This window comes from Vigna angularis, chromosome 8 (genome assembly GCF_016808095.1).
Source record: "Vigna angularis cultivar LongXiaoDou No.4 chromosome 8, ASM1680809v1, whole genome shotgun sequence".
Taxonomy (NCBI): Eukaryota; Viridiplantae; Streptophyta; class Magnoliopsida; order Fabales; family Fabaceae; genus Vigna; species Vigna angularis.
Genome location: NC_068977.1, coordinates 33,604,574 through 33,628,839, shown reverse-complemented (window position 1 = coordinate 33,628,839; position 24,266 = coordinate 33,604,574). Strand labels below are relative to the sequence as shown.

Genomic DNA, 24,266 nt, shown 5'->3' with positions numbered 1-24,266 from the left:
TATTTTATAATATGAGGGATAGTAATGAAAAAATGTGAGAGAATTATAATTAAAAGATAGCAGGGTGAATGTTGGTGTTAAAGAACATGATGCTTTATTAAATGAGAAAAAAAATGTTAAATATATTAATAAATTAATTTAAGGGGAGCACATGGGAAGAAGAAAAAAATAATAAAAGTGGAAATAATTTAATAGTGAAGAGGAAGAAGACTGCAATTGGTGAACCGACACTGAGTTGCACATGTTAAAATATTTCAAGACTATTAATATAAAGAAATGATGAGAAAGAGAATGTTATCAAATATCAATAATTTATTTTAGGTACAGTAGTTTTTCATCTCTATATTTGTTAATTTTTAAATTTAATCTTGATTTTGTTAAAAATTAATGAATTTAGTTTCTTCTGTTAACGTTAACGTTCAGAGTGGGATCATATAACGGTAGAATTAATTGCGTTAAGAGAGTGATTAAATGTAGTAAAATTAATTGTGTTGTGATTTAACATTTTTTTATATTAAATAAAATTGAAAAAAGAAAAGAAAAGTAGAGATAAAACTATTCATCCTATATTTTATATTAAGAGATATGAATAGTAATATTTGGGAGATTGAAATGTTTTCATAACTGAATTTAGTTTTTTTTTTTAATTATGAGATTAAGATACAAACGGTAATTGAATTTATTTTTAATGATTATACTTTTTGTACTGAAATTCGTAACTGAATTTAAATAATTTAGTTGAACTTAGAAATTAATTTAAACTATTATGAAAACCGTAAATTTTTCTAAATATAATTTTAAAACTACAATGTGTTTGAATTTAAAATAATTAAAATCATACGTAAAAAAACACACACACACACTCACAAATGATTTATTATACTTTCATTTTATTTATAATAAATTTCTGTTTATGATCCTGTTAACTACATATGTTATTTTCTATTTCTAATCTTCATTATTTCATTGAAGTTCAGTTTTTAAAAAAATAAACCAATTCATTATCTTTAAAATTATATATATATATATATATATATATATATATATATATATATACATATTATATCGTATCACTTATTTTTATAATTATTTATTATATCAAATACATACCTTTTAAAATTTTAAATTTCAAACAACATAAAATAAAAAAATAAAAACTCAATACTTAATTCGTATTCAAATAAATTTTTATTCAGAAGATTATAATATCACTTTTAAATCTTCAAATGAATTGATAAAAAGATTGAGTACTTAAGATAATTGTAAAAAGGATAATTCAAATTAATTTCCTTTTTATTTCAAATGACAAGAAGAGTATATAATAGTACCATCTTCCTTCAAACGAACAAAACCATGAAAGTATTATAAATATATATACAATGTTTTATGTTTACAAATAAACCTAATAAAATATTCACAAATATATTTAATGAAATATTTTACAATAATACAACTAGCCATATGTTTTTTAAAATCATATTCAATTTTATAAAACTATTACTTATATATTTGAAAATCACCATTCTTTTTTTTTTTTTACAAATCCTACCACACACTTGTAAAACATAAACCATAATAATATAATAATCTAAATGGTAAACATAACTAAAAAGAAAGTAAAAAACAACAAAAACCTTTTAACAAAAGGCAAATTGTTAAGTACTATATTCTTCTCCTATATATCATACAAGGCTATTTTGGCTATAACAGAATCATATATATAAAAATTCAACAACATCAAAATCAATTGTTTAAAATCTAAATAACCAAAACCCTAACTAGTATAACTCCAACATGAATATTAGCTGGAGATTTTTCAAAGGATCTATATTCTTCTAATTTGAATAGGGGCAGAACGTGCAGAATGAATTCTTGCTCCAAATTGTGCTGCAATAATGGGTCTAACATCATCAACATCAACCAGTTTCTCCAGAAATGGCAGCAAATCAATCAGAGCATGATCTGTTCTGTCCCAGTACCAACTTTTTATAGGAATTCCATTGTTCACATGAAGTCTAAATACCTGTCATAAAGCACAAAACTTTCATGTTTCAGCATCATAAAACATTGATAAATTGTTCTCAGCACAAAACATAACAATAATAATAAAATTGTCTGTCGGATATTACATTGAAAAGATGTTTGTTTACTAAGAAATACAGTTTCATGGAAGAAGGAACGAATAGAAAAAAGCAACATTAAAGAACAGGAAGTAATATATATCTATATACCCGTGGACTGTTGTCAATGATGAACACTTTGGCCAGATCAGTACCCAGAACTGTGAGATCCTTGAGGCAGTGACCATCTTCCCATTTGCATGAATCTCTGTAGAATCTTTGAGAGAAAATCTTGTTATGAGGATCAAGACAATCAAGCAATTTTGCAGAATATGAGCTATTACTAGCGGTGAAAATTACAACTTCAAACATTTCTGATACTTTTTCTAAAAACTCTTCAAGAAAAGGTCTCTTTCTAACATATATTGTACTGGACACTCCATCGCTGATAATTGTGAATGAGAAGTCAACATCACGCGCAAACGGAGAAGAATGAACCAATGTTTCTGCGTAGAACAGTATAAATTTTAAGAATTTACCATCAACGAATCTCATAAATCCAGTACATAAAAAATAATGAATAATTGATCAACAATGGTACATAAAAAAAAGGAAATTGAAACATGAGAAACCCTAAGAGTTTACAAAAAGACAGGAAAATTACCATCTAAATCAAGAGCAAGGGTTACATTCTTCTTTTTGATTATTTTGTGGCTAACTGATGAAGGCAATGTGTCTATGTGTTTGAGCTGAAGTTCTTGAGAAAATGGAATATCCTGGTGGCACAAGAAACTGTTAAACCACATACGATCATAATGTTGTTTAAACCTTTCAAACGATTCTCCGAAATTATCTGCAATTCCTGACAATGTTTTCTTGAGAGTGGAAAACACCATATTGTAGTAGTAGTAGATTTGAATGTTGTCAAATAGAGTTTATTATCTCAGTACTTATGTTTTATGATTTTGAATTTGAGATATGTTCTATTGCTATATTTATTTGATAACTAACTCTAAAGATTTATTAGACGATCTTTTAACTGAATTTAGATTAGATATTGATTTGTGAATTTATTATATTCAATATTGATATTTGATAAAGTATTTTCTAAAAAAGATAATCTTTATTTTTTTTTAAATCTCTTTAAACGTGTGTTATTATTTTATTTGACAAGCTGAATGATATATTTCCGGCCCTATTCAAGCAGATTTCTATTTTCTTTTGTTTAAAAAGAATTTTTCTTTTAGAAAATTATAAAACAAGCTTTATCTTATTAACTAAAGATAATTTAATGATGAATAAACCTTATCAATACATAACGTCATAGCAAAAAGGTGAAAATTGAATTTTTAATCATGAATATAAAGTGACCTTATTAATAAAAAATAAATAACTTTTATATATTGGAAATATTATATATATATATATATATATATATAGACACACACACATATATATATATATATATATATATTATCAAAGCAAATGAAGCCTACAAGAAAAAAAATTTCATGTACATTTATCGAAAAGTTTTATGTTCTTACCAATCACCTATCTATAAGTTAAAAACACAATTTATCTCAATGATCATAAAATTAGTAAAAATAATATCAAATGAAACAATAATAATAATAATAATATAATGATAATAATAATAATATTATTATAATAATAACTCTATACCTAACAAAATATTATGCTTTTACCTATAACTTAACACTTTTAAAATACTACTATTTTGTTATCTTTTCCCTATTTATAAGTAAGAGAGGAAAATATGAATAAATTATAATAAATTTAATTAAATAAAATAATAATTTTAAAACATTAATTCATAAATAATATCTACTTATAAAATTAATAGTTCATAAAAACATTACGTAAAATAACTATTTATTTTAAAATTATATTAAATATTTCTAATAAAACCTATTATAAAAAATACTATCGGTTTATCAGTCAAAATTTTTTTTACATATACTTTATATTTTATAATTTACCTGTCAATTTCTTTCTTTATATATAAATACAAAAGTTTTTTTTTTCAAACGAAGATATCCTACTTTGTTGTCAAAGTATAATTGGTGTAAAAAAAAACATAGTTAAGTACAGTTTTTTTGTTTTATATATGATAAGACTATTTTAGCTATAAGAATATATACATAGTTATTTGTATAAAATATAACTAAAATTAAAATCAATTATTTAAAATTCTATACATGAATATTAGAAGGAGTTTCTGAAAATGATTTTTCTTCTAATGTGGGCAGAAAGAGAAGGAGGTGCAGACTTAATTCTTTTCCAAAATCTTGCTGCAATAATGGGTCTAACATCATCCACATCAACCAGTTTCTCCAGAAATGGCAGCAAATTTCGCAGAGATTGATGTCTGCAGTCCCAATACCAACTTTTTATAGGAATTACATTGTTAACATGAAGTCTAAACACCTGTCATAAACACAGCTTTCAAGTTTCAGCATCATAAATCATTGAAACAAACCAACACACACTTAGATTCTAAATAAGACTATGAAATACACTTAGAAGTTCATACGAGACACACAGATACCAATAAAATATAAGTTTAATCAGGTAAAAAATTGATATCATTCTTTATAAAAACATTAAAACAATGAATTAATAAGTTTTTCAATTTTATAACATGTTGTACTTTTTTTTATTCAACGTGAAACTTAGATTCCTACTTAAGATGCGAACAGTTTGATGATAAAAATAATGTAAAGAAAAAAAAGCCGCATAGAGCCTGAAAGGAAGAAAAAAATAATATATATACCCGTGGAGTGTTGTCAATTATGAAGACTTTGGTCATGTCAATTCCAAGAAGTCTGAGATCCTTGAGACAGTGACCATCTTCCCATTTGCATGAATCTCTGTATAATCTTCGAGAAAAAAGCTTATTATGAGGATCAAGAATATCAAGCAATTTTGCAGAATATGACCTTCTACTAGCTGTGAAAATTACGACTTCAAACATCTCTTGATACTTTTTCTAAAAACTCTTCAAGATAAGGTCTCTTTTTAACCTATATAGTTCTGGACTTCATTTTGAACGTGAAGTCGGCATTGCATGGAAACTCACTAGAATGAACCAAAGTTTCTGCGTACAACAGTACAAATTTTAAGAATTCACAATCAAACATCACTTATCATAAAATTGTTTAAATGGCAATAATTGTGTTCAGATGAAGAACTCCATAAAACCTTTCCAGATTCTTTGCTGAATTTTGTATGCTATTTCTAAACTTTCAAAAGACACTATCAGTGTATTAAAAAAATTTAACATATTTTAAAACATCAAAATTTACTGTATGTGTTGTATTCAGAAAAGAAACAATACTAAAAGCTCAATACACTGGTACAAAATTTCATTTTTAACTCGTAGATTATGCCTCGGTTTTTTTGAAACCGAAGCGTATCAGACGCGGTGGCAGAGTTGTAATTTTCAAATCATTATATGCTTCGGTTATTAAATAACCGGTGTCTAAAAGATATATTGACTCGGTTGACAAAATAGACCGAGGTATATACCTCAGGTGAAACAGTTACTGCCTCGGTTACCAAATGGACCGAGGCATATGGGCTTGGACTTGGACTGAAGCACGAGAAAACCTAGGAGCTCTCTCTTCTTCCTTTTATTTTTCTCGCTTCTCTCTCGTTCCCTATAAGCTCTCTCACTTTCCTTTTATTTTTCTCGTTCCCTAGAAGCTTCTCTCTCGTTCCAATCTCGCTTCTTTCGTTCCAAGCTCGCTTTTCTCTCTTCCAACCTCACCTGCCATTGCGTCTCTGGAGCGAAGAGCAAGCGGCCCCGGCGCTGCCCCGCTGCTACAAGGAGCCACCACCACCTCGCCTGTGCAAGCGGCCCCATCTCTGGAGTGAAGAGCAAGCGGCCCCGTCTCTGGAGTGAAGCGGTGGCTGTTGGCGGTGGCTGTTGGCGGTTGCTGTTGGCGGTGGCTGTTAGCGGTTGCTGTTGGCGGTGGCTTTTGGCGGTGAAAAATCTCAGATCTACAGATCTGAAGGCCCGGCTCACCCGCAACAGAGATCCCCAACGTCCCAACCGACTCTCGTTCCAATCTCAGATCTACAGATCTGATGCGTCTTCACGGATTCGCGTCTGGGGAAGTGCCGTTCGCAATCTCACGTTGGAGCCGAGGCCAGTCGTCGGACCGCCGTTGCTCAACAAAGTCGCCGTTGTTGGCTCCATTTTTGTGTTTTCTTTTTTGTGTTTTTTTTTATATTGTATGATTCTGTTATATTTATGAAAGAATCTGAATATGATTTTAGCCTCTCTGGATATTTTCCTCTCTGGTTGTGAGATTTTGCTTTCTTTTTCTGGTTGTGGTTTTACAGTGTTTGAGATTGAAAGATGCAACAGAGAAACAGAGAAAATGATAATAAGTTAATGTGATGGAAGGCCTGGAACATTGGAAAATTGAAAAACACTATACTCACTATACTACCTCGGTTCAGGTCTCAAACGAGACAGTAGAATCCAAGATATTGACTCGGTTCAGCAGAAACCGAGGCAAAATTCTATCATTTTTTGATTCGGGTCACAACCGAGGCAAAAAGAGGTAACCTTTTTACCTCGTCTAGATATGCACCGGTTACCGAACCGGTGTCTATAACCCAAAATAACCGAGGCTATATCCTTTTAATGCAGTAGTGATAGAATTTTAAAACCTGACAAATTTTCATAAGAAATTCAGTTTTTTTGCTGAATTTTTTTTATAGAGCATTCAAAGATATATTAACAAGTTTGAATACATTTTAAACCATTAAAATGGTAACATCCCAAAAATACAGCATAAAACCATATACGAGAATAATCACATAATAACAATACTAGAGGTCAGTTCAACCCTTATAGCGATATACGATTACGGCCGAACGACCTTACATAAGAGCAGAGAGTTTAAAACCGTACACTAGCTACCACTAGATCGAATGGTGTACAAAATAACTTATACCGAACGGTCTTATAAAAGGTAAAACTAATAACATACCGAACGTTCCTAAGGTTTGGCCTTCACTTCCGCCGCATCTTCCAATACTTCTTCTAGCAGTTCTTCTCCTTCTGCTCACATCCACACGGATGATCATTACAACAGGACAACGACATGACGCACAACACAGAGAAAAATGATAAACAGGGTAAGCTTATGTAATTTAATTTATTCAATAACAACATACAACATTCATAATTAAACCAACAACACCCAAATCATCATTCATACATCAAGGCATGCGAATAACAACCACTTGACTCTGACTATCCGGACTGTATGAATCCTGTGTAGCTACGACATTCGTGCACCCGGATGATGTAGTAACTGGGATACCCTCAACAGCTGCCACCCGAGGTTGATCTGTTCTATCCAAGTTAACCTTATGGATTAGGTCCTCCTACCATTCTCACACATGACTTACTCCTCTCTACTTGATAATGAGTAATCATGGAATATCAGGATAAACGCCCGCTAAGCTTTGCCCATATTCATAACCACTTTCTAAGATATTCCTTCCTGGAATACTCGTTCATAATCAAACTATTTCATTCACATCACATTTCAAATTCTCTTACACTTCATCATTAATACATTCAATTGAAATACGATCACGCTCTCTCATCCTAGCATAAGTCCGACTGGAATAACACTTCTTAGAAAACTAACACGACTGAGCGTTACTTATCCACTTTAATAAACAGACCCCTAATAGTTCAAATCGGACGCCACGAAGCCTAGGTCGAACACCTTTTAAAGACCAACACTGTTTGACACCCAATATTAATACTGATGAGAAATTATGAAATAACGAACGCTATCGATTTTGGCTGAAGACTCTTATTCTAAAACGGTAATAATAGATTACTGAAAACGAGACCCAACACTTGGTTTAAGACTGAGCCCCGTAGAAAACAAACACTATCGAACGAGCGCTGGTCCAAGACCAAGTACTTATAAACTTACATAAAACGACTGAATATATGTATACAATTGCTCCACACTTACTTTTAATGAAAAAGAACGATAACGTCTACGACCTTAAGTAGTATATAATACATTAACTACACTGTTTAGGAAACCTAAAGAAGGACTACACTTAGGCCGAACACTCATTTATACATATCTAATATTATAACACGATCTTCATTAACGAAATTCCTTGTAGAAGAATAACTTAATATAGACGGACGTTCAAAGGAAAATTGAACGGTGAATATGAACTCTCGGTCACAGTTTACCTAATCCTATATAGTATTGCATAAAGACTCTTAAACACTATCCCTAAAGCATGAGAAATAAGGTAAGACCATGCACTCCCCAAAAGAACCGAACGCTCACTAATGACGCTCGACTATACTATCACCTTTATTCAGAATACTACAGTTTGAAGATTAAGCTCTATCTCAACTCAATTCACAACATGTATCCGTCATCCGTCCACACGTCCAAACAAGTAGCACACACATATTTCATACTCATCAAATAATCAAACAACGTAACATGCAAACATACCAACGTTCAAAACAGAATTTAATCAAATTATATAAGCTTCCCTTACCTCTATACGTAAGGGAACACTCAACGAGACATAATAAAGCTCCCCACTACCAAAGACTTAACGTTCGATAGTCACGTTTTAGGGGTACTGAACCAAACAGAAAACCAGAAACACTCAAGAATTATACTATTCACTCACGCGACCAGAAATAGAGGGTTGCATGCGAGACTAAACAAACGTGCTAAAGAGAAGGAAACTCATCGACTCAGAATCACAAACCGATCGGTTTAAACGAAAGCTCTTGACGTCGTGAGTGTTCAAGCGGTGCCTGAGAGGTGATCGGAAGAAGAAAATGTGAGGTTTTCTTAGAGAGAAGGTGGAGATTTTAGAAAGAAGGAGGAGAAAATGGTTTCAGCAATTTGGAGAAGAAGGAAAGCATGCAGAGAAGTGGCGCGACATTTGAAATTTGACATTAAGTACAGCCGTCACCCAAACCGAACTGTCACTCTCCTGCAACCACATGTTTTTCACTAACTGAAACACTCACTTTCTCCTTAGTACATGTATCCCACTACTTAGGATTTTGAGTGGGTTTTTAGAGGTACAACAAAAATCACTGTATTTTGAATATAAAAAAGGAACAATACTAAAAGGTCATTAGAAAATTCAAATTCTGAAACCTAGTTATTTGTTTGTTTACTGATATATCTGAAAAAACTAATGAATACTGGATCAATAACCATATGGTATATAAAAAACAAAAACTGTAACAGGTGAGAAACCCTAATAGTTTAGGGAATGATAAAGGAAAATTACCATCCAAATCAAGAACAAGGGTTACATTGCTCCTCTTTTTGCATGTTTTGTGGCTAACTGATGAAGGGCATGCGTCTAAAGAATTCTTAGGAAATGTGTGTTGAGAGTGGTTGGAGTTGATGACATGAAATTCTCGAGTAGATGGAATGACAGGGAGGGCCAAGGAACTGTTAAACCACAGAACATCATAAAGCTGTTGAAAACTTCCAAGGAATCCTTCAAAATTGCAATCTGCGATTCCTAATAATCTCTTCTTGAGAGTGAAGAACACATGTTTGGTAAGGTTATAGACTGAATTAGCTCAAGAATCATGCTATTAAAGTGGCTTATTATGCTTCTGATAACCAACTTTAAGATTTTATTAGATGATTTTTTAACAAAATTTAGATACATATATGATATAGATATTATACTGATTTTGATTTGTAATTTTATTAAGATAATATTGATCTTATAAATGATATATGATAAAGTATTTTTTAAATAAAGATAATCTTAGATCGAAAGAAAATAAGATATTAATTATAAAAGATATAAATAACAGAAAAATATTTTTTTAAAATAAAAAAATCTCCTTAAACATGCTACTATTTTATAATGCTATCTTACAAGTTTTATTACACCAGATTTTTATTTTCTCTTGTTTAAAAAGAATTTTTTTTAAAATTATAAAAAAAGACCTTTATCTTATAAACTAAAGATAATGTAATGATGAATAAACTTAACCAATACCAGAAAAGGTGAAAATTGAATTTTTAATCATGAATATAAAAGTGATCGTATTCATAAAAAAATAAATAATATTTAAATTTTGGAAATATATATATATATATATATATATATATATATATATTAAAAATATTATCAAATCAATTGAAAAAAAATAATGTACATATATCGAAAAAGGAGGACGTATTTAAGGGAAATGTAGAATTAGGGTTTGATTACATTTAAAAAAAAAACTCGTTTTTTGTTTTCTCTCAAACTTTTAAGAAACGTACTTAAGTTAATTATTTTGTGCTAAAGAGTGGTTTTCTGCTTAAAATCAAACAAGAATGACGTTTTTTTTCCGCTCACACGACATCATCGATATTCGTTTGAATTATAACGAGTAAAATAGAAATAAAAGAATAAAATAAATACTTTAGTTTGTTTTTTTTCTTAAAAAAAATACAAAATATTTTTCAACAAAATCTTACTCAAATTTGGAAAAATGACAAAACGAATCCATCTAATCTATTTTATTCTTGTTTCTCATTAATTCGTTAAATGAATCAAGTTGAATTGATAAAAAAAACTAATAAAAAATTAATGATTAAAATTTAGTTTGTGAAACCCTTGTTTAAGTAAGCAAGGGAAATTTAGTTTGTCTCTGTGACATGTTTTAAGGTTACCTTTAAAGGTTTATTTACGAACACAGGAGGAGTATCTCAAGTAGAACTTTTCAGGGTATGCTTTGACTTATGACATATAAGGATATTCAAAGCTTCCCTCAGCATTCACTTTCATCGGGCATTTTGGGTGATGAAGTGCTGCATTTAAACAGAAGCCTTCATCATTAAGACACATGATGATATCATCTTGTAGAGAATAAATTATTCTCATGATTTTCTTTGTATTCCACTCATCGTTGTCAAAGATTTTGTGTTTCCTCCATCTCCAAATCCACCACACTGCTGAATAAAAATCCTGATTATGTAAGGAATTATGATTTGAAACAATCACCACAATTTATTAAAACATTACTTGTCAGGAGACAAGACAACATCAGAACTTCCTGTTTGCATGTGATATTCTCGTAATCACATTCAAGATGAAGTTGTTTTTCAGATATTAGAGTCAACAACTTGACCCACAGAATATTATTTAGTTATAAGTTCTCTGCCCTTTCTTATGTCCATAGAAAATTATTGATTAATGTCTATTCAATTGCATATTGTTTCCTTATAGAAAATGTCGAGATTGTGATAACAGCCAGATTTGTTCTTCACGATAAATCACCTTATCATGATTTCAAAACTAAACAAAACATGTCTCCAAATAATAAATCACCTTTTTTAAAGCTAAAACAAACATGTTAAAATGCTAAGAACAACCTACCATTCATCCATGGCTCACCTTCAACTCTACCAAAAATTAATAAATAAATAAATAAAAGAAAAGAAAATGCGGTTGTTACAGTAGCCAATGAACCTCAGAAAGAATTCAGTATACACTAATTACAGTCTACATCTACATTTCTGGACATGATTATGCGGTTTAACGCATTTAAAAAATGGCCTTTGAGCATTACGCCAGCCTACATAACCAGCTCCTCTACACAAAATAGGCATCCGCATCCCATAAACCGCACAGTTCTTAAGGAAAACTCCAAGGTTACTAAGAAAACAATCTAAGTACAGCAGCTATCTTGTACAGACACCCGGATCAGGAACCATAGCTTACTAGTATTAACAAATGATTGCAGGTATATCACTTTCACAATGATCCACCGAGTAAAACAGATTATGCAGTGGATTCACCTTCCCTCCTGAACAACTCCTGTAATATCATCAGATAAAAGTTATATCCTGCAATCTCAGCTATATATTTTTAATTATACCGGACAAGGACAAACTTATGTCAGAAAAACATCTCATTGTAGAGCTATGAAATTGGAAAGTCCAATTTGCTTTAAGAAACACGACTTTTACTTTAAGAATATGAATTCCAATTCAATTTTTCCCTTACATTCCTATATTTTAAGTTTTATACAGTTGACAGTTCCTCTGTATTTCAAGCAATCCTAAAGTATTATTCCTTGGGAAGCAGCTAGCAGGCTAGGAGCAATTTTCCAACAACACAAGATTAGAAATCAAGTGCATTTGCGTGTGCTTATAACAGTGGCTACAGTAGGAGGGTCAATCATGTCTCTGGGGAGAGGAAATTTACACTCTTACAGATATATAAATTATACAATAAATAATTATTTATTTAGTTATCCTTTTCCCATTCTACCTCTCCCTTTCCCAATTTCTTTTTTCTTTTCTTCGTTTACCTCAACCTCACTGTTACAGCAGCAGCCATAGGCCGCAGCACTCCCCTTTCCCCGTCCTTCCTTCTCACTTTGTTCCCCCTATTTTCTATTTCATGTAATTTCCAAGCATGCACACAACTCCTCTACACAAAAAAAAAAAAAAAACGTAACAACATTGACAAGCAATGCACGAACAAAGACATCCCGCACCTTCCTCCTCACTGCAACACAATCAAACACAAAAGTTGCTATGGCCAAAAAAAGGTTTCCCTTCCTGAATAAAAACAAAGAGGGTTGATCAATTGGCTAGTATACACGTTGAAAATCCCTAAAAGTCTGTGGCAACAAGGGAACCTAACGAACGCCTTGAAATTTTTTTTTGTGTAAGTGGGGTGATCTTGAATTATGTGCTATGATTATGATGGAACAGATCTGGATTGATTCGTGTTCACAGCTCAGGGGAGTGAACAGGAGAGAGGCAAATAAGGTACAACAATGATGTTTTCAGGAACAGCAGCATGGAAAAGCATCTGTAATTGAAAGTTCCTGACTCGTAACTCATGAAGAAGTGGCCACCCAAAAGATGAGATGGAAATGGGTAGAAAGGGAAAAAGAAAAAGACAACACAACCTACATCTGTTTGCATAAAAAATGTAATGCACATGACTGCAACATTCAAATTAAAGACTTACCAATTTGGTAGCAGCAATTGTTGAGCGTTGCCTTTCCTTTTTCTCACGACTGCACTCGCCACACCAGCTGGAGAAATCTTTTTGATACCGTTTCATCTCCCTAAAGACAGAACTACAACAACATGCAAACTTCAAACTTAATTTACCGAGGGAAAAAATGAACAGAAATCAGACATTGTGTGTTTTCTGAATCTAGTGATTACCAGAGCAATTTAATATGAAGCAAACAACTCACAATCATTAGACAAGCTGAAGGAAAAAGTGAAATCACCTTCTGCACCATAGAAGTAGGTTGACCCGATTGCCGGATGTTGTAGCTCTAGCACCATGGCGGTGTCGACCACGATGAAGCACAGCTCGTCCAGGAACATGAGAATAATCAAAGATCTCCTACTTTCAAATAATGGACCCCAAAAGAAAAGTGTACAACCATGAGAAGTAGCAAGAAGCAATGGTCCATAAATCCCGTTACAATAGCAAACATACAACACTAACTAACTTTATTGAAACAGAATATTTGGATTTGCTTTCACTACGTATGTTATATATATGGTCTCAAGCATTGTGGTGAGGTCAACTTGCATGTTGGCAAAGGTGTTAATGCTTCTTGCTGATTGAGGCATTACTAATTTAGAGAAAGTAGAGTAATAAACACTTACAGTTCCAAAAGAAATAGAAGGCATTGAATCTTCCTAACACCAATACAACTTGATGTTATTCAATCGCAGTGACTTACCTCTGAATGAGTTCCAGTATTTACATGTTTCTCACATCGTATGCCCCGGAAAAACAATTCCCCTCCAGAAAATTGCTTACCCAAACAAACATTCAAGGTTACTTCTGAGTCATCTACATGGAAACCTATAGATGCAAGAGACTCTTAATTGTAAAATACAAGAGGCATATTAACATCAGCAATATAGCCGTACTAAAAAGCATATCATATGAAAGCATCATCATCAAAACATTTGTGACCATAGTAAAGCAATTACGGTCTCTATCCAAGTTTTATTTGAATTTGAAGCTTCAAAAAAAGTATTAAATTGTCCAATTTGTTTATTTATTATATATTATGGACATGACCTATGGAATAATAAAACAAACACATCAATCAGAAATCTTACCCAAGTCAACATCTCTATCTTTACCATATTCAACAACAAAACCATGATGAGAATCCAGGGTTGCCCCACCAACTTCCGCAAATAAGACTGCATAACAAATAATTGAGTGACTTAACATGTCTTATGAGAATGAAAAGAATGTCAGACCACCATGAGATTGTAATGCAGTCTTCATTTACCTCTGGATAAAGGACGAATAAAACCTTCCATAAGCTTGTCAAGCATTGTTTCAAGTCCAAAGTCATCAAGAACAGCACCATATTTATTCATTGTATTGGGACGCATGATCCGAAACTTTGTTTCAGTCACCCACTTCTCAAAATTTTCAATCTAGGGAGATCGCAATTAAATTTTAACATACACAAAACATAAGTATACACAACGTCATCTTTTTAATCTTCCAATTTAAAAGATAAGACACTGCTTATATCATAGGTAATGAAAGTAAAATGATTAGGTACCTCAGATAGCAATAACTCACAAAAGTTGGTCTGAAATATGTCAAATATAAAAATGCCAGGAGAGGGCTCAGACATTATACTTCTAAAGCTTTGCTCAGTATTATCATTAATTGCTCTCAGAAATGAGGGAACGAAGAATGTAGCAGGATTCACAGAGTACAACTCCCGATGCAGAGGCTGCAAATTGTGTTTAAGAAACTGTAAGATTTGCTAAGAAATATGAGAAAGGAAGGCCATGTTATCAAATTCTGAATTGCAGCATGAAGTGGCTGGCCCCAAACACATCACAGTGGGTAAGGAAGGCCGTCCAAGGATTAGAAACTCAATATGCAGAATTTATAGTATATACATAAAAATAAAAATATCAAAACTCAAATTCACACGCTAATTAAAAAAATGTGTAAAACAAGGGGAAAAGAATTGCAAACTACTGCAACTGAGAGATGCAGAAAGGGTAGCGAGTGTATGGTAGAGATTGAGTAAGCAAAGGGTCAATGGCAACAAATGGGTGACTGAAAATGCCAGAAATGGCTAGAAAAATCATTAGTGATCAATGAAAGCGAGATCATGGGATCAAGGCACGCAGAAGCTTGCTTACAAAATGAATAATGATTAGAGATAAACGTGAATTTCAAATTTTCCGAGGGAAATGGAAAAACCACTATATAATCAGGGTTGGATGAGGTAAAAAAATAGGGATAACATGGGGCTTTACCCTCCTACATGAGAAAATAGTATTGTAAACAACACTGAATGGACACAATTGTTTTAGCTGCAAAGTACAGAACAATGGGCATTACACAAAAGCATAGTGAACTGATATCTACAGCAGCTTCTAGCCATGAATCACCACTATTGAACATAATGTAGAATTTATAACCATGGCATCGGGTTCTAATTTTGTGTATTCCAGGCCTGCTCATACTAACAGTAGTCTAAATCAGGAAATAGGATTCATAGCTAGATTTAGCCATAATGGTTTATTATATACAATTTCTTTTTTAAGAATTTACTTTATGAGAAACTCATTCTCTCTTCTTCTCAAAGTCTTACTGAAATAACTCTTTTAGGTTCAACATTAATTTCAGGCAAAAAGAAACAGCCAGAAGAACAGTCAAAAAAATGAAATTTTGGTTATTACATACCTGATAATTTTCTATTATCTTCTGTCTGTATTCTCTATGCTTTTGAGACTGCCAAAGTAACATAGGAACTATCATATAAAAAAATAAGAAGTAAAATAACAAAAAGACACAACGGTGTGATAATAATGATTAAGACAGATTATTTTTTCAGAAATGATTAATTATTTTTCAAAAGTTCTCTTAGACAGCATGCAAAAATATGCAATTATTTTTTAAAAATAAGGTGAAACAAATTTACTCTTATTTGCTTTTCTGATTTTCTTTGAGTTCAATCTTCTTTTCATGCTGAAATCATGGACCTATTCATGCAGTTGATATTGCCTACGATAATGGTTGACATATCTTGTGGCTGTAGAGTGACTCGATGTTGGTTGTACAGGCTTTTCAGAATGATCATATTGTTGCTGTGCATCTTCTATCTAGATGGCATAATATGAAGCTTAAATGTAAAAATATGAGATTTCATGTTTCTCATATTTATATGGAAGGAATCATTGTGTTGATAAGCTTGCATGCTTTAGTATAAAAGAAAGATGTAATCAGTGGGAGGATGACATTCCAGATTTTCACAGATATTTTCAACCTTCCTATGGGTTTTGCTCCTTGGGTAGGTTTAGTATAATCTCTATACTCTTTTGTACTTCTTTTCATTATTTATGTTATTTGAATATGTTGCAGATGATTGATGTAAAATAGGATGCCAACCTAGTTGGAATAAGAGTAAAAAGCAAATCCTGAATCAAAAGAGGAAATCAACGTTTAGGTACTGATCATAAGTTGTAACTTAAGTAAGAAAATGCCACAGTTAATCTAAGAATTGTAACATTCCCAAAACAGGTATTGGCATAAAAAAAATTAAAAAGTTAACTATAAAACACAGCTACATGCAATTTAAGTTCCCAAATGAGTATATGCACAACACAAGCATCACTTATATATGAATACTTGAGTCAGAACTCTAACCAATGTTATCAGACTCAGCCCATTGATCACTCACTCCGGTCAAGGCATTGAGTGAATTGTTAAATAGTATAAATTCTATACTACACACACTGAAAAATCCCAATTCTTTAAAAAAATCTCCATACAAATGCATATGTGTGTGTGTGTGTGTGTGTGTATATATATATATATATATATATATATATATATATATATATATATATATATATATATATATATATATATATATATATATATAATATTTAAATAAGTCATCCAATACGGGAGCCCAAAAGAATGGAGAAAATTGGCTGTTGTGGGCCGGGTTGCTTATGAAACCACCCTAATCGACTAATGCACACTATCACTAAAGAAGAGAAAGAACATCCACCCGCAATTCTCTGTTTTATTCCTTCGTATAGAAGTAAACTTCTGGCAAGGAGGCACACCCCATTTCAGCAGGTATATTTTTCAAACATGACCACACAATTTATTGTGAACCAGCAAGTTACCAGTTTCCTCTGTTTAATTCTACAACGCCATTAAAGCTCAAATCTTACTTGCAAAGCAAACCAATCATGTCTGGTTTCAACTGGTCCTACCGGATAACACTTCCTCCAACCAAACCTGCTTGTAAGAGGGGCAGATGCCTCATTTTAGAGACAAATTAAATCACTTATATCATTCTACTTGTTTTGGTTTTCCATATTATATCCTCCTTCAAAAGATTCAAACTTCGGTAAGTTACTTTGTGAGTAACAAGTACTTCCGCTAAACTCAACTTGGTTATGTTAACATAAATTAACAGCATACTCCTCATTCCTGTAACTAGCCTAACTTGACACACAAGTAACACAATTCCCGCAACTAACACTAAAAATCCCAATCCATCACCTCATTTAACTAAATTTTATTCCATTTCCCAAACAAATAAACAAACATTTAAAAACCAATAACAACTTATAAATACACACAACTACTAACAGTGAAAAAAGATATCAGGGCCAAAATGAGAAACACACTCTGCTGCGTTCCCCAAGGGGTAGATACTTGAGCAGAATCTCGCGCATGAACTTGGCCTTATCGTCACGAGGCACGTTGAGCATGCTCGGAGGGAGGTACCTCTCCAAGGAGCTGAAGATGTTAGGGCTGAAATCCAACTGCAGGTCCTCGTAGCCATCTGGCTTGTGCTCCTTGTTAGGGTTCAGCCGCAGCCTCAGGCTCGCCGCCGCCACCATGCCGTTTCCGCCGACGCCCGACATGTCGCGGCGGTCGCTACCGTGGAGCGACATTCTCGGAGCGGGGTAAGTGAGTTAGACGGTGGTCATGCGGAAGAGTGGAGGGAAATTAGGGTTTCGTCGGAGAAGAAGCAAAATCGGAGTTGCAGATTAGGGTTTTGTTGAGTTGTGTTGAGGGAAGAAGATGAGAGAGTTAAGAGAACTGATTGGATTTATAAATGAATTAAGTAATGAATGAATATGGAAACATAAATGTCAGAATTATTTTCTTTTCGTCATGTTCGAATAAACACAAACAGCAAGAGATGCTAAAAAATAATATTTAGTTGTCCATTTGAGTTTAATAAAAATCTCATAAATATGTACACATTTCATTTATTTCACTTCTCAATAATATGTAATAATAATGAAGTTTATGTAAAACTAGGTGAAAAAAATTACAGTAGAAACACTTATTTTCTCTTATAAAAACTTTACTAACCCTAGAATTTGATTTTATTTACTCACATACAGTTGAACAAAATCTAATAAATATGTATAGATTTCACTTCTCAATAAAATTTAAAATGATAGTAATATGTAATAATCATGAAGTTCGTGTAAAACTAGGTGAAAAAAATTATAGTAGAAACGGTTATTTTCTCTTAGAAAAACCTTACTAAAGTAGATTAAATATTATATAAAAAATCAAAAGATAAATTTTATGCCACTAAATGAATAATATAAAAAGTCTTTCAAATAAAAGTAAAAATGCAATTAACTAGTTTATTGGAAAGAGTTGTAAATTGATTAAAGGAGAGTACTTGATTTCTAGGGTTTGAAGACCTTCCCCACTAGTTGTTGCAAAACAAGGGAAGAAGAAAATGAGCGAAAGCTCAGAGACCCAGAAGCGTGAATCTGCTGATTCAAAGGGCGAGAAGGATGGTGTTGCATCCAAGAAGCCAAAGATTGAGTCTTGTGCAAAGGGTTCCGATGATAATGGTGTAAAGGAGCCATCTTTTCTCATTGAAGCGGATGCCGCCGAAGACAAGGGCTCGAGGCTCACGATGGAGGATGCGTGGGTTGTCCTTCTCGATGCAAGTTTAGATTATCCTGGAAAATTGAGGTTCTTTTCTTCTTTTTTTACTCTGATTTATTGTTATTATTATTATGGCAAAAGTTTGACAAATTCCTTAAAGTTTATTTTTAAGAACCAGTTTCTTGATTTTTGAAAAAAAAGGGCTATGTTTTGATTACTCTAAATGCAGGGTTTTCTTTTAGTTTGGAATTTCTTAACAATGTGAGCATATGCAATATGTTTTACTAAACTGTCAACCGTGCATTGTCACTCTGCTGTTTTCTTTCGTTAGATATATTATCAAATTCTTGTTTTACTTGGTTGTTGTTTATGTTAGTTCTTTCTTGGGTAGTTTGAGTGAAAGGATGCGTCAGTGGGAATGGCACATGATAAAACAACCATTTAAAGACTCTAGATACATTAAAATGATAGTTGAAGACCACCAAGTCCCTGTGAAAGTTATTTTTCTTGTTATATGAGTTTTTCATTGGTTGTGGTCGTCGGTTGTGACTGTGTTGATGGAAGAATTGCTATTCATGTAGTACTTGTGGACTTATTATGTACTTGATTTCTTGGTAACTCTGGCTGTTTGGTTTTTAGATGTCAACATTTTGCAATTTATGATGGACATGGAGGGCGGTTAGCTGCAGAATATGCTCAAAAGCATTTGCATAGGAATGTTCTTTCTGCAGGATTACCACGTGAGTTGGTGTGTTTACTTGGTCTAATTTTGTGTATACTTTATCAAATAGGCTCTTAAGACCCTGGCAAACTGAAAAATCTATTGAAATTATTGCTTGGTTTTGGTTTTTCTCTGTGCAGCCATTCTATCAGAGTGGTATTGTTTGGAACACAGATGTAAACACAAATTTGAAATGTTAATGATTTATAATATGTTATCAATCTCAGATAGTGGTGTGAGGTGGCTGACCCCGAAAACGCTATAATTTTAAGATGTAGTGTGATGACTCTTAGTTTTTAATTTTGTATATAGATTGAATAATTTATTCCATTTATGTATAAATACTAAAAAAACTAGAAAAATACTTGGCATTACCATATTAGTTAATTATTGCTTGGTTTTGGTTTTTCTCTGTGCAGCCATTCTATCAGAGTGGTATTGTTTGGAACACAGATGTAAACACAAATTTGAAATGTTAATGATTTATAATATGTTATTAATCTCAGATAGTGGTGTGAGGTGGCTGACCCCAAAAACGCTATAATTTTAAGATGTAGTGTGATGACTCTTAGTTTTTAATTTTGTATATAGATTGAATAATTTATTCCATTTATGTATAAATACTAAAAAAACTAGAAAAATACTTGGCATTACCATATTAATTAATTGTAAAAGTTCACAGGTTTCAAGATAAAAAACATACAAGTAAATGATCTGATCATTCCAAAAGAATTTTTGTGTCCTCTAGTGATATTTATTTAAAAATGTAAACAATTTTGTTTTTTTATCTACTTTTATCTGTTTCATTATTTTAAGTATTTTCTTTGTTTTCTTTCCTTTTTGCGTATATTTCAGTATGATGCAAAGGCAACTAAACGATCTATTCTGAATGGTAAGCTCTTCGGTGATGATGTCCCTATTGCTTTTCTCCTTTTGTTAGTTGCCTTGTTAAATATTCTAGGTTTCTTTGCCATAATAAGTTGTCATACGGTATTTTTATTCTGATTTAGGTTTTCTAAAAACTGATGAGTCTCTTCTTCAAGAAAGTGCTGAAGGTAAGTTTCTGATTCAATTCTTTAAAATTTTGTTGACATTCTGTCATACAAAGGCTAAATATAGTGTAAGCTTAGTTTATATAAGTGGATTAATCTTGTTTTTAATTCAATTTCAAAGTTTAATGGTTTCAAATGCCCATCTAATTTCCCTTTATGTGCAACAATGTACCACAATGCATTGTCATTTGCACCTTTTATTCTGATTTTAGCATTGCTGTTATCGATTCCTGTACTAATAATGATGTGATATTCTGAAGTGATTCATATCTTGCTGATGCTTAGTCACTGTTTTCAGGAGGATGGCAGGATGGGGCTACAGCCGTATGTGTTTGGGTATTGGGACAAAGAGTAAGTTTCCTGTTATTAGTCACTGGTTGTTTATACTGCTTCTTTCTGATGCTTACTGTAAATAGACATCATAGGCAGTATAGTTATGGATATTTTTTTGAGCAATCTTGCAACAAAATTGATATGTTTTTCCCTTTTGATATTTGTTAGGTTGCAATTGCTCATATAGGAGATGCCAAGGCAGTATTAGCTCGGTCAACTGATGGATCACAAAATCCAGATGGTGTCCAGGCGCTGAAGGCCATTGTTCTGACTAGAGAACACAAACCTATCTTCCCACTGGAGCGTACACGCATTCAGAAGGCATGAAATTCCTCAATAATGATTGATTATATCACCAGAGTTATTTGATACTTAGTATGAAGTTAGCAAATAAGACCCTGACTCCTTCCTGTCATACACTGAAGTTGCCATCGTTACCACTTCTTTTATGGAGCTTTCAACTGCACGCTTCCTAACATACTTCTTCACTCACTATTGAGCAAAAGTGGAACTGTAGAGATTAAGTTAAAAGCACTGGTATTATGATTAGTTGTGCTGACAAATTTTTACCCCAGCTATTTGAGTGCATGGTGGATTGGGATTATTTATGGGAACACAATCTTGTTTTTTTCTTTTCCCCAAAACTCTTTCAAGATGGACAAGAAAGTGCATTTATTTATTCAAAATTCACTAATCCATGACAACTTAAATTACTCAGAATATACAAGGACCAGTTCTAACTAGTATGGTACGCCTTTGGAATTGTTGTTTGAAGTACAGTAGTGATTGAATCATTCACTTGTTGCATTTCATTTTAGTTTAGAATCATTGGGTGGAGAGTGAACTTTTATCTACAAATATTTGATTCATTTTATTGTATGATATTTTCTACTTACAGTCAGGGGGTTTTGTGAGCTCAGATGGACGATTATTAGGGCGTCTTGAAGTTTCTAGAGCTTTTGGAGATCGCCAGTTTAAAAAGGTTTGCCTCATATTCAAAGCTAGTCATTATTTTTGTTAGTAATCTATGGATGACTTCTTTATAGCTTCAACTAGACCAGTAAAGAAGTGCATTTATTGGCCCAAATATGTTTGTAATCTTGAGGAGAATTGTGTTTGCAGGTAGGTCTTGTTGCAAGCCCTGATGTCTATACTTTTGAAGTTACAAATACTGAGCATTTCATCATTCTTGGCTGTGATGGCTTGTGGGGGGTATGTCTCTTTGTTTCCCCTAGACTTTTCTTTACTCATTTTGCTGGGTTAGAAGTTGCTTCTGAGATGAATATGGCACATTGTTTGTGGCAGGTATTTGGTCCCAGCGACGCTGTTGATTTTGTTCAGAAGTTATTGGATGTAAGTGCTTGTTATATCTTTTTCTATCTTGCAACTTGAAAAGAGGTGTACAATTGTTCCAACACCAATGAGTGGTGGAAAGGAAAATAATGAATCCGTTAGTGAATGAAATGTGAACAGAAGGAAAGGAGAAAAATCTCCATTCCAGGGTCTTCTCTTTTACTAAGTTCGAGCCCTTTTTAGTTTTACAATCAAGCGACCTGCATACTGCATAATTCGTAAATAGGCTCACCACATTTTCTTTTTATGTTCTTTCACTTATTGAGGATGCTGTCTTACGTTAGAAAAAATTGAATTGAACCTTTGTAGGAGGGGCTACCTGTTGCCACAGTGTGCCGTCGTCTTGTAAGGGAGGCTGTCCGTGAGCGTCGCTGTAAAGATAACTGCACTGCCATTATTATTGTATTTAAGCACAAATAATCCATGGCACGATCCCCATGTGTTGTACCAGCTGCTATGCATTTTGTTTTCGGATGCTGCTTTCAAAAGCAATGTAAAATATGTGAATTTCTTCTTCCCACTGCAAACAAATGGTGGCACTAAATGCATACCAGCTAGTTTATCACTCTTGAAACTGGTTGTTGTTATTGTAATACATGTTGAAGTGTAGTGAAGATCATTTTGCTGCAAAAGCATCTTTGATTTCAGTTCATTACTTCTACAGCTCTGCTACCCATCGTGCTCATTCGACCTTGATAGTATGGGGATAATAAAGGTGAACAGAGTCCTTAGAATCAAGTTCTTATTTGAATAATGAGTGATATTAGTTAAGAACTCAATGTCATTTTTTCGTGATAGAGACAAAAAAGTAGTGCATGCCATGCAAATTCCCCTTGAAATTATTGTTTACTTTTAAAATGAGTAGGACATAAACATTAATTTGATCACAAATTGAATAAGTTTTGTTTTGGACACAACATGTGCCTTATGCTTTTGCTAATTGAAATTTGATCCTGATAAGAAGTTATGTCAGTCGCTCAGTTTTTGTTCAAGTTAGTTACACTGTCTAATTAAAACGACAAGTTTGCTGACATTCGAGTAATTGCTGAGAAGCTTCCAATTTGAAAATAAAAACTTTAAATTTAATGGAACTGATTGACTCTACCAACCCTTATCACCACTATCTGTGCAAAAGAACACTAGAATTGAATGCAGAAAAGATGGTCTTGCTTTCTACGAAGGAGTAGTTTGAAGACTCATGGAAGGTGAATTGGTTTGGAAGGATTGACAATTTGGCATTTGGCAGAGACATAATGCAATAATATATTTATTAGAGAATTTAGAGAAATAAACTCTCACACTTTATTATTTTGACTCATCACCTCTAATACACACTAACACATACTTATACAATAATGGAGAAACAGTAATCAACAATCAACAGTAAATAGTAGGCTCCTACAGAGTCTATATCTAAAAACATATTACATTTCAACACTCCCCCTCAAGCTGGAGCATATAAGTCATATGCCCCAAGCTTGGAACATATGAATTGAATTCTAGGCCCCCTTAGAGATTTGGTCAACATGTCTCCGAGTTGTTCATTAGAATTGACAAATTCAGTAACCAGTTCCTTTGACAACAACTTCTCTCTAATAAAATGACAGTCAATTTCTATGTGTTTCGTCCTCTCATGAAACACAGGATTGGAGGAAATGTGTAGAGCTGCTTGATTGTCACAGTACAGTTTCATTTGCTCATTTTCACAAAACTTCAATTCTTGAAGAAGTTGTCTAATCCACACAAGTTCACATGTAGTTAGAGCCATAG

The 24,266-nt window shown here is 32.9% G+C and overlaps 3 protein-coding genes across 11 annotated transcripts; 1 reads left to right on the top strand and 2 right to left on the bottom strand.

Moving 5' to 3' along the window:
- Positions 1–1,825: 1,825 nt before the first annotated feature.
- On the bottom strand, positions 1,826–2,956 carry LOC128193806 (uncharacterized). Its single transcript, XM_052867926.1, has 3 exons — positions 2,725–2,956; positions 2,232–2,566; positions 1,826–2,023 (listed from the first exon to the last, which is right to left on the bottom strand). The coding sequence occupies exons 1-3, from the start codon at positions 2,954–2,956 to the stop codon at positions 1,826–1,828; spliced, it is 765 nt and encodes a 254-aa protein (XP_052723886.1).
- Positions 2,957–10,883: 7,927 nt separating this feature from the next.
- LOC108345803 (2-oxoglutarate and iron-dependent oxygenase domain-containing protein CP2) lies at positions 10,884–18,632 on the bottom strand. Of its 5 annotated transcripts, none has more exons than XM_052867187.1 (9): positions 17,804–17,940; positions 15,840–15,907; positions 14,695–14,871; positions 14,413–14,563; positions 14,234–14,320; positions 13,846–13,970; positions 13,381–13,499; positions 13,110–13,221; positions 10,887–11,074 (listed from the first exon to the last, which is right to left on the bottom strand). In XM_052867187.1, the coding sequence occupies exons 2-9, from the start codon at positions 15,900–15,902 to the stop codon at positions 11,003–11,005; spliced, it is 906 nt and encodes a 301-aa protein (XP_052723147.1). In that variant the 5' UTR covers positions 15,903–15,907; positions 17,804–17,940; the 3' UTR covers positions 10,887–11,002. The 5 variants fall into 5 exon arrangements, with proteins under 5 accessions (XP_052723146.1, XP_052723145.1, XP_052723147.1 ...); XM_017584564.2 differs by having other exon boundaries at positions 10,890–11,074; positions 15,840–15,887; positions 17,804–18,632; XM_017584565.2 differs by lacking the exon at positions 10,887–11,074 and adding an exon at positions 11,527–11,942 and having other exon boundaries at positions 15,840–15,887; positions 17,804–18,632.
- Positions 18,633–18,793: 161 nt separating this feature from the next.
- LOC108344703 (probable protein phosphatase 2C 8) lies at positions 18,794–23,128 on the top strand. 5 transcript variants are annotated; one of them, XM_017583163.2, is made up of 10 exons: positions 18,794–19,124; positions 19,677–19,785; positions 20,614–20,650; positions 20,769–20,813; positions 21,109–21,161; positions 21,312–21,464; positions 22,042–22,125; positions 22,266–22,355; positions 22,449–22,496; positions 22,806–23,128. In XM_017583163.2, exons 1-10 carry the CDS (start codon positions 18,883–18,885, stop codon positions 22,914–22,916), a joined length of 972 nt encoding a protein of 323 aa, XP_017438652.1. In that variant the 5' UTR covers positions 18,794–18,882; the 3' UTR covers positions 22,917–23,128. The 5 variants fall into 5 exon arrangements, with proteins under 5 accessions (XP_017438652.1, XP_017438648.1, XP_052723144.1 ...); XM_017583161.2 differs by having other exon boundaries at positions 19,086–19,124; positions 19,677–19,777; XM_017583159.2 differs by lacking the exon at positions 20,769–20,813.
- The last annotated feature ends 1,138 nt before the right edge of the window (positions 23,129–24,266 follow it).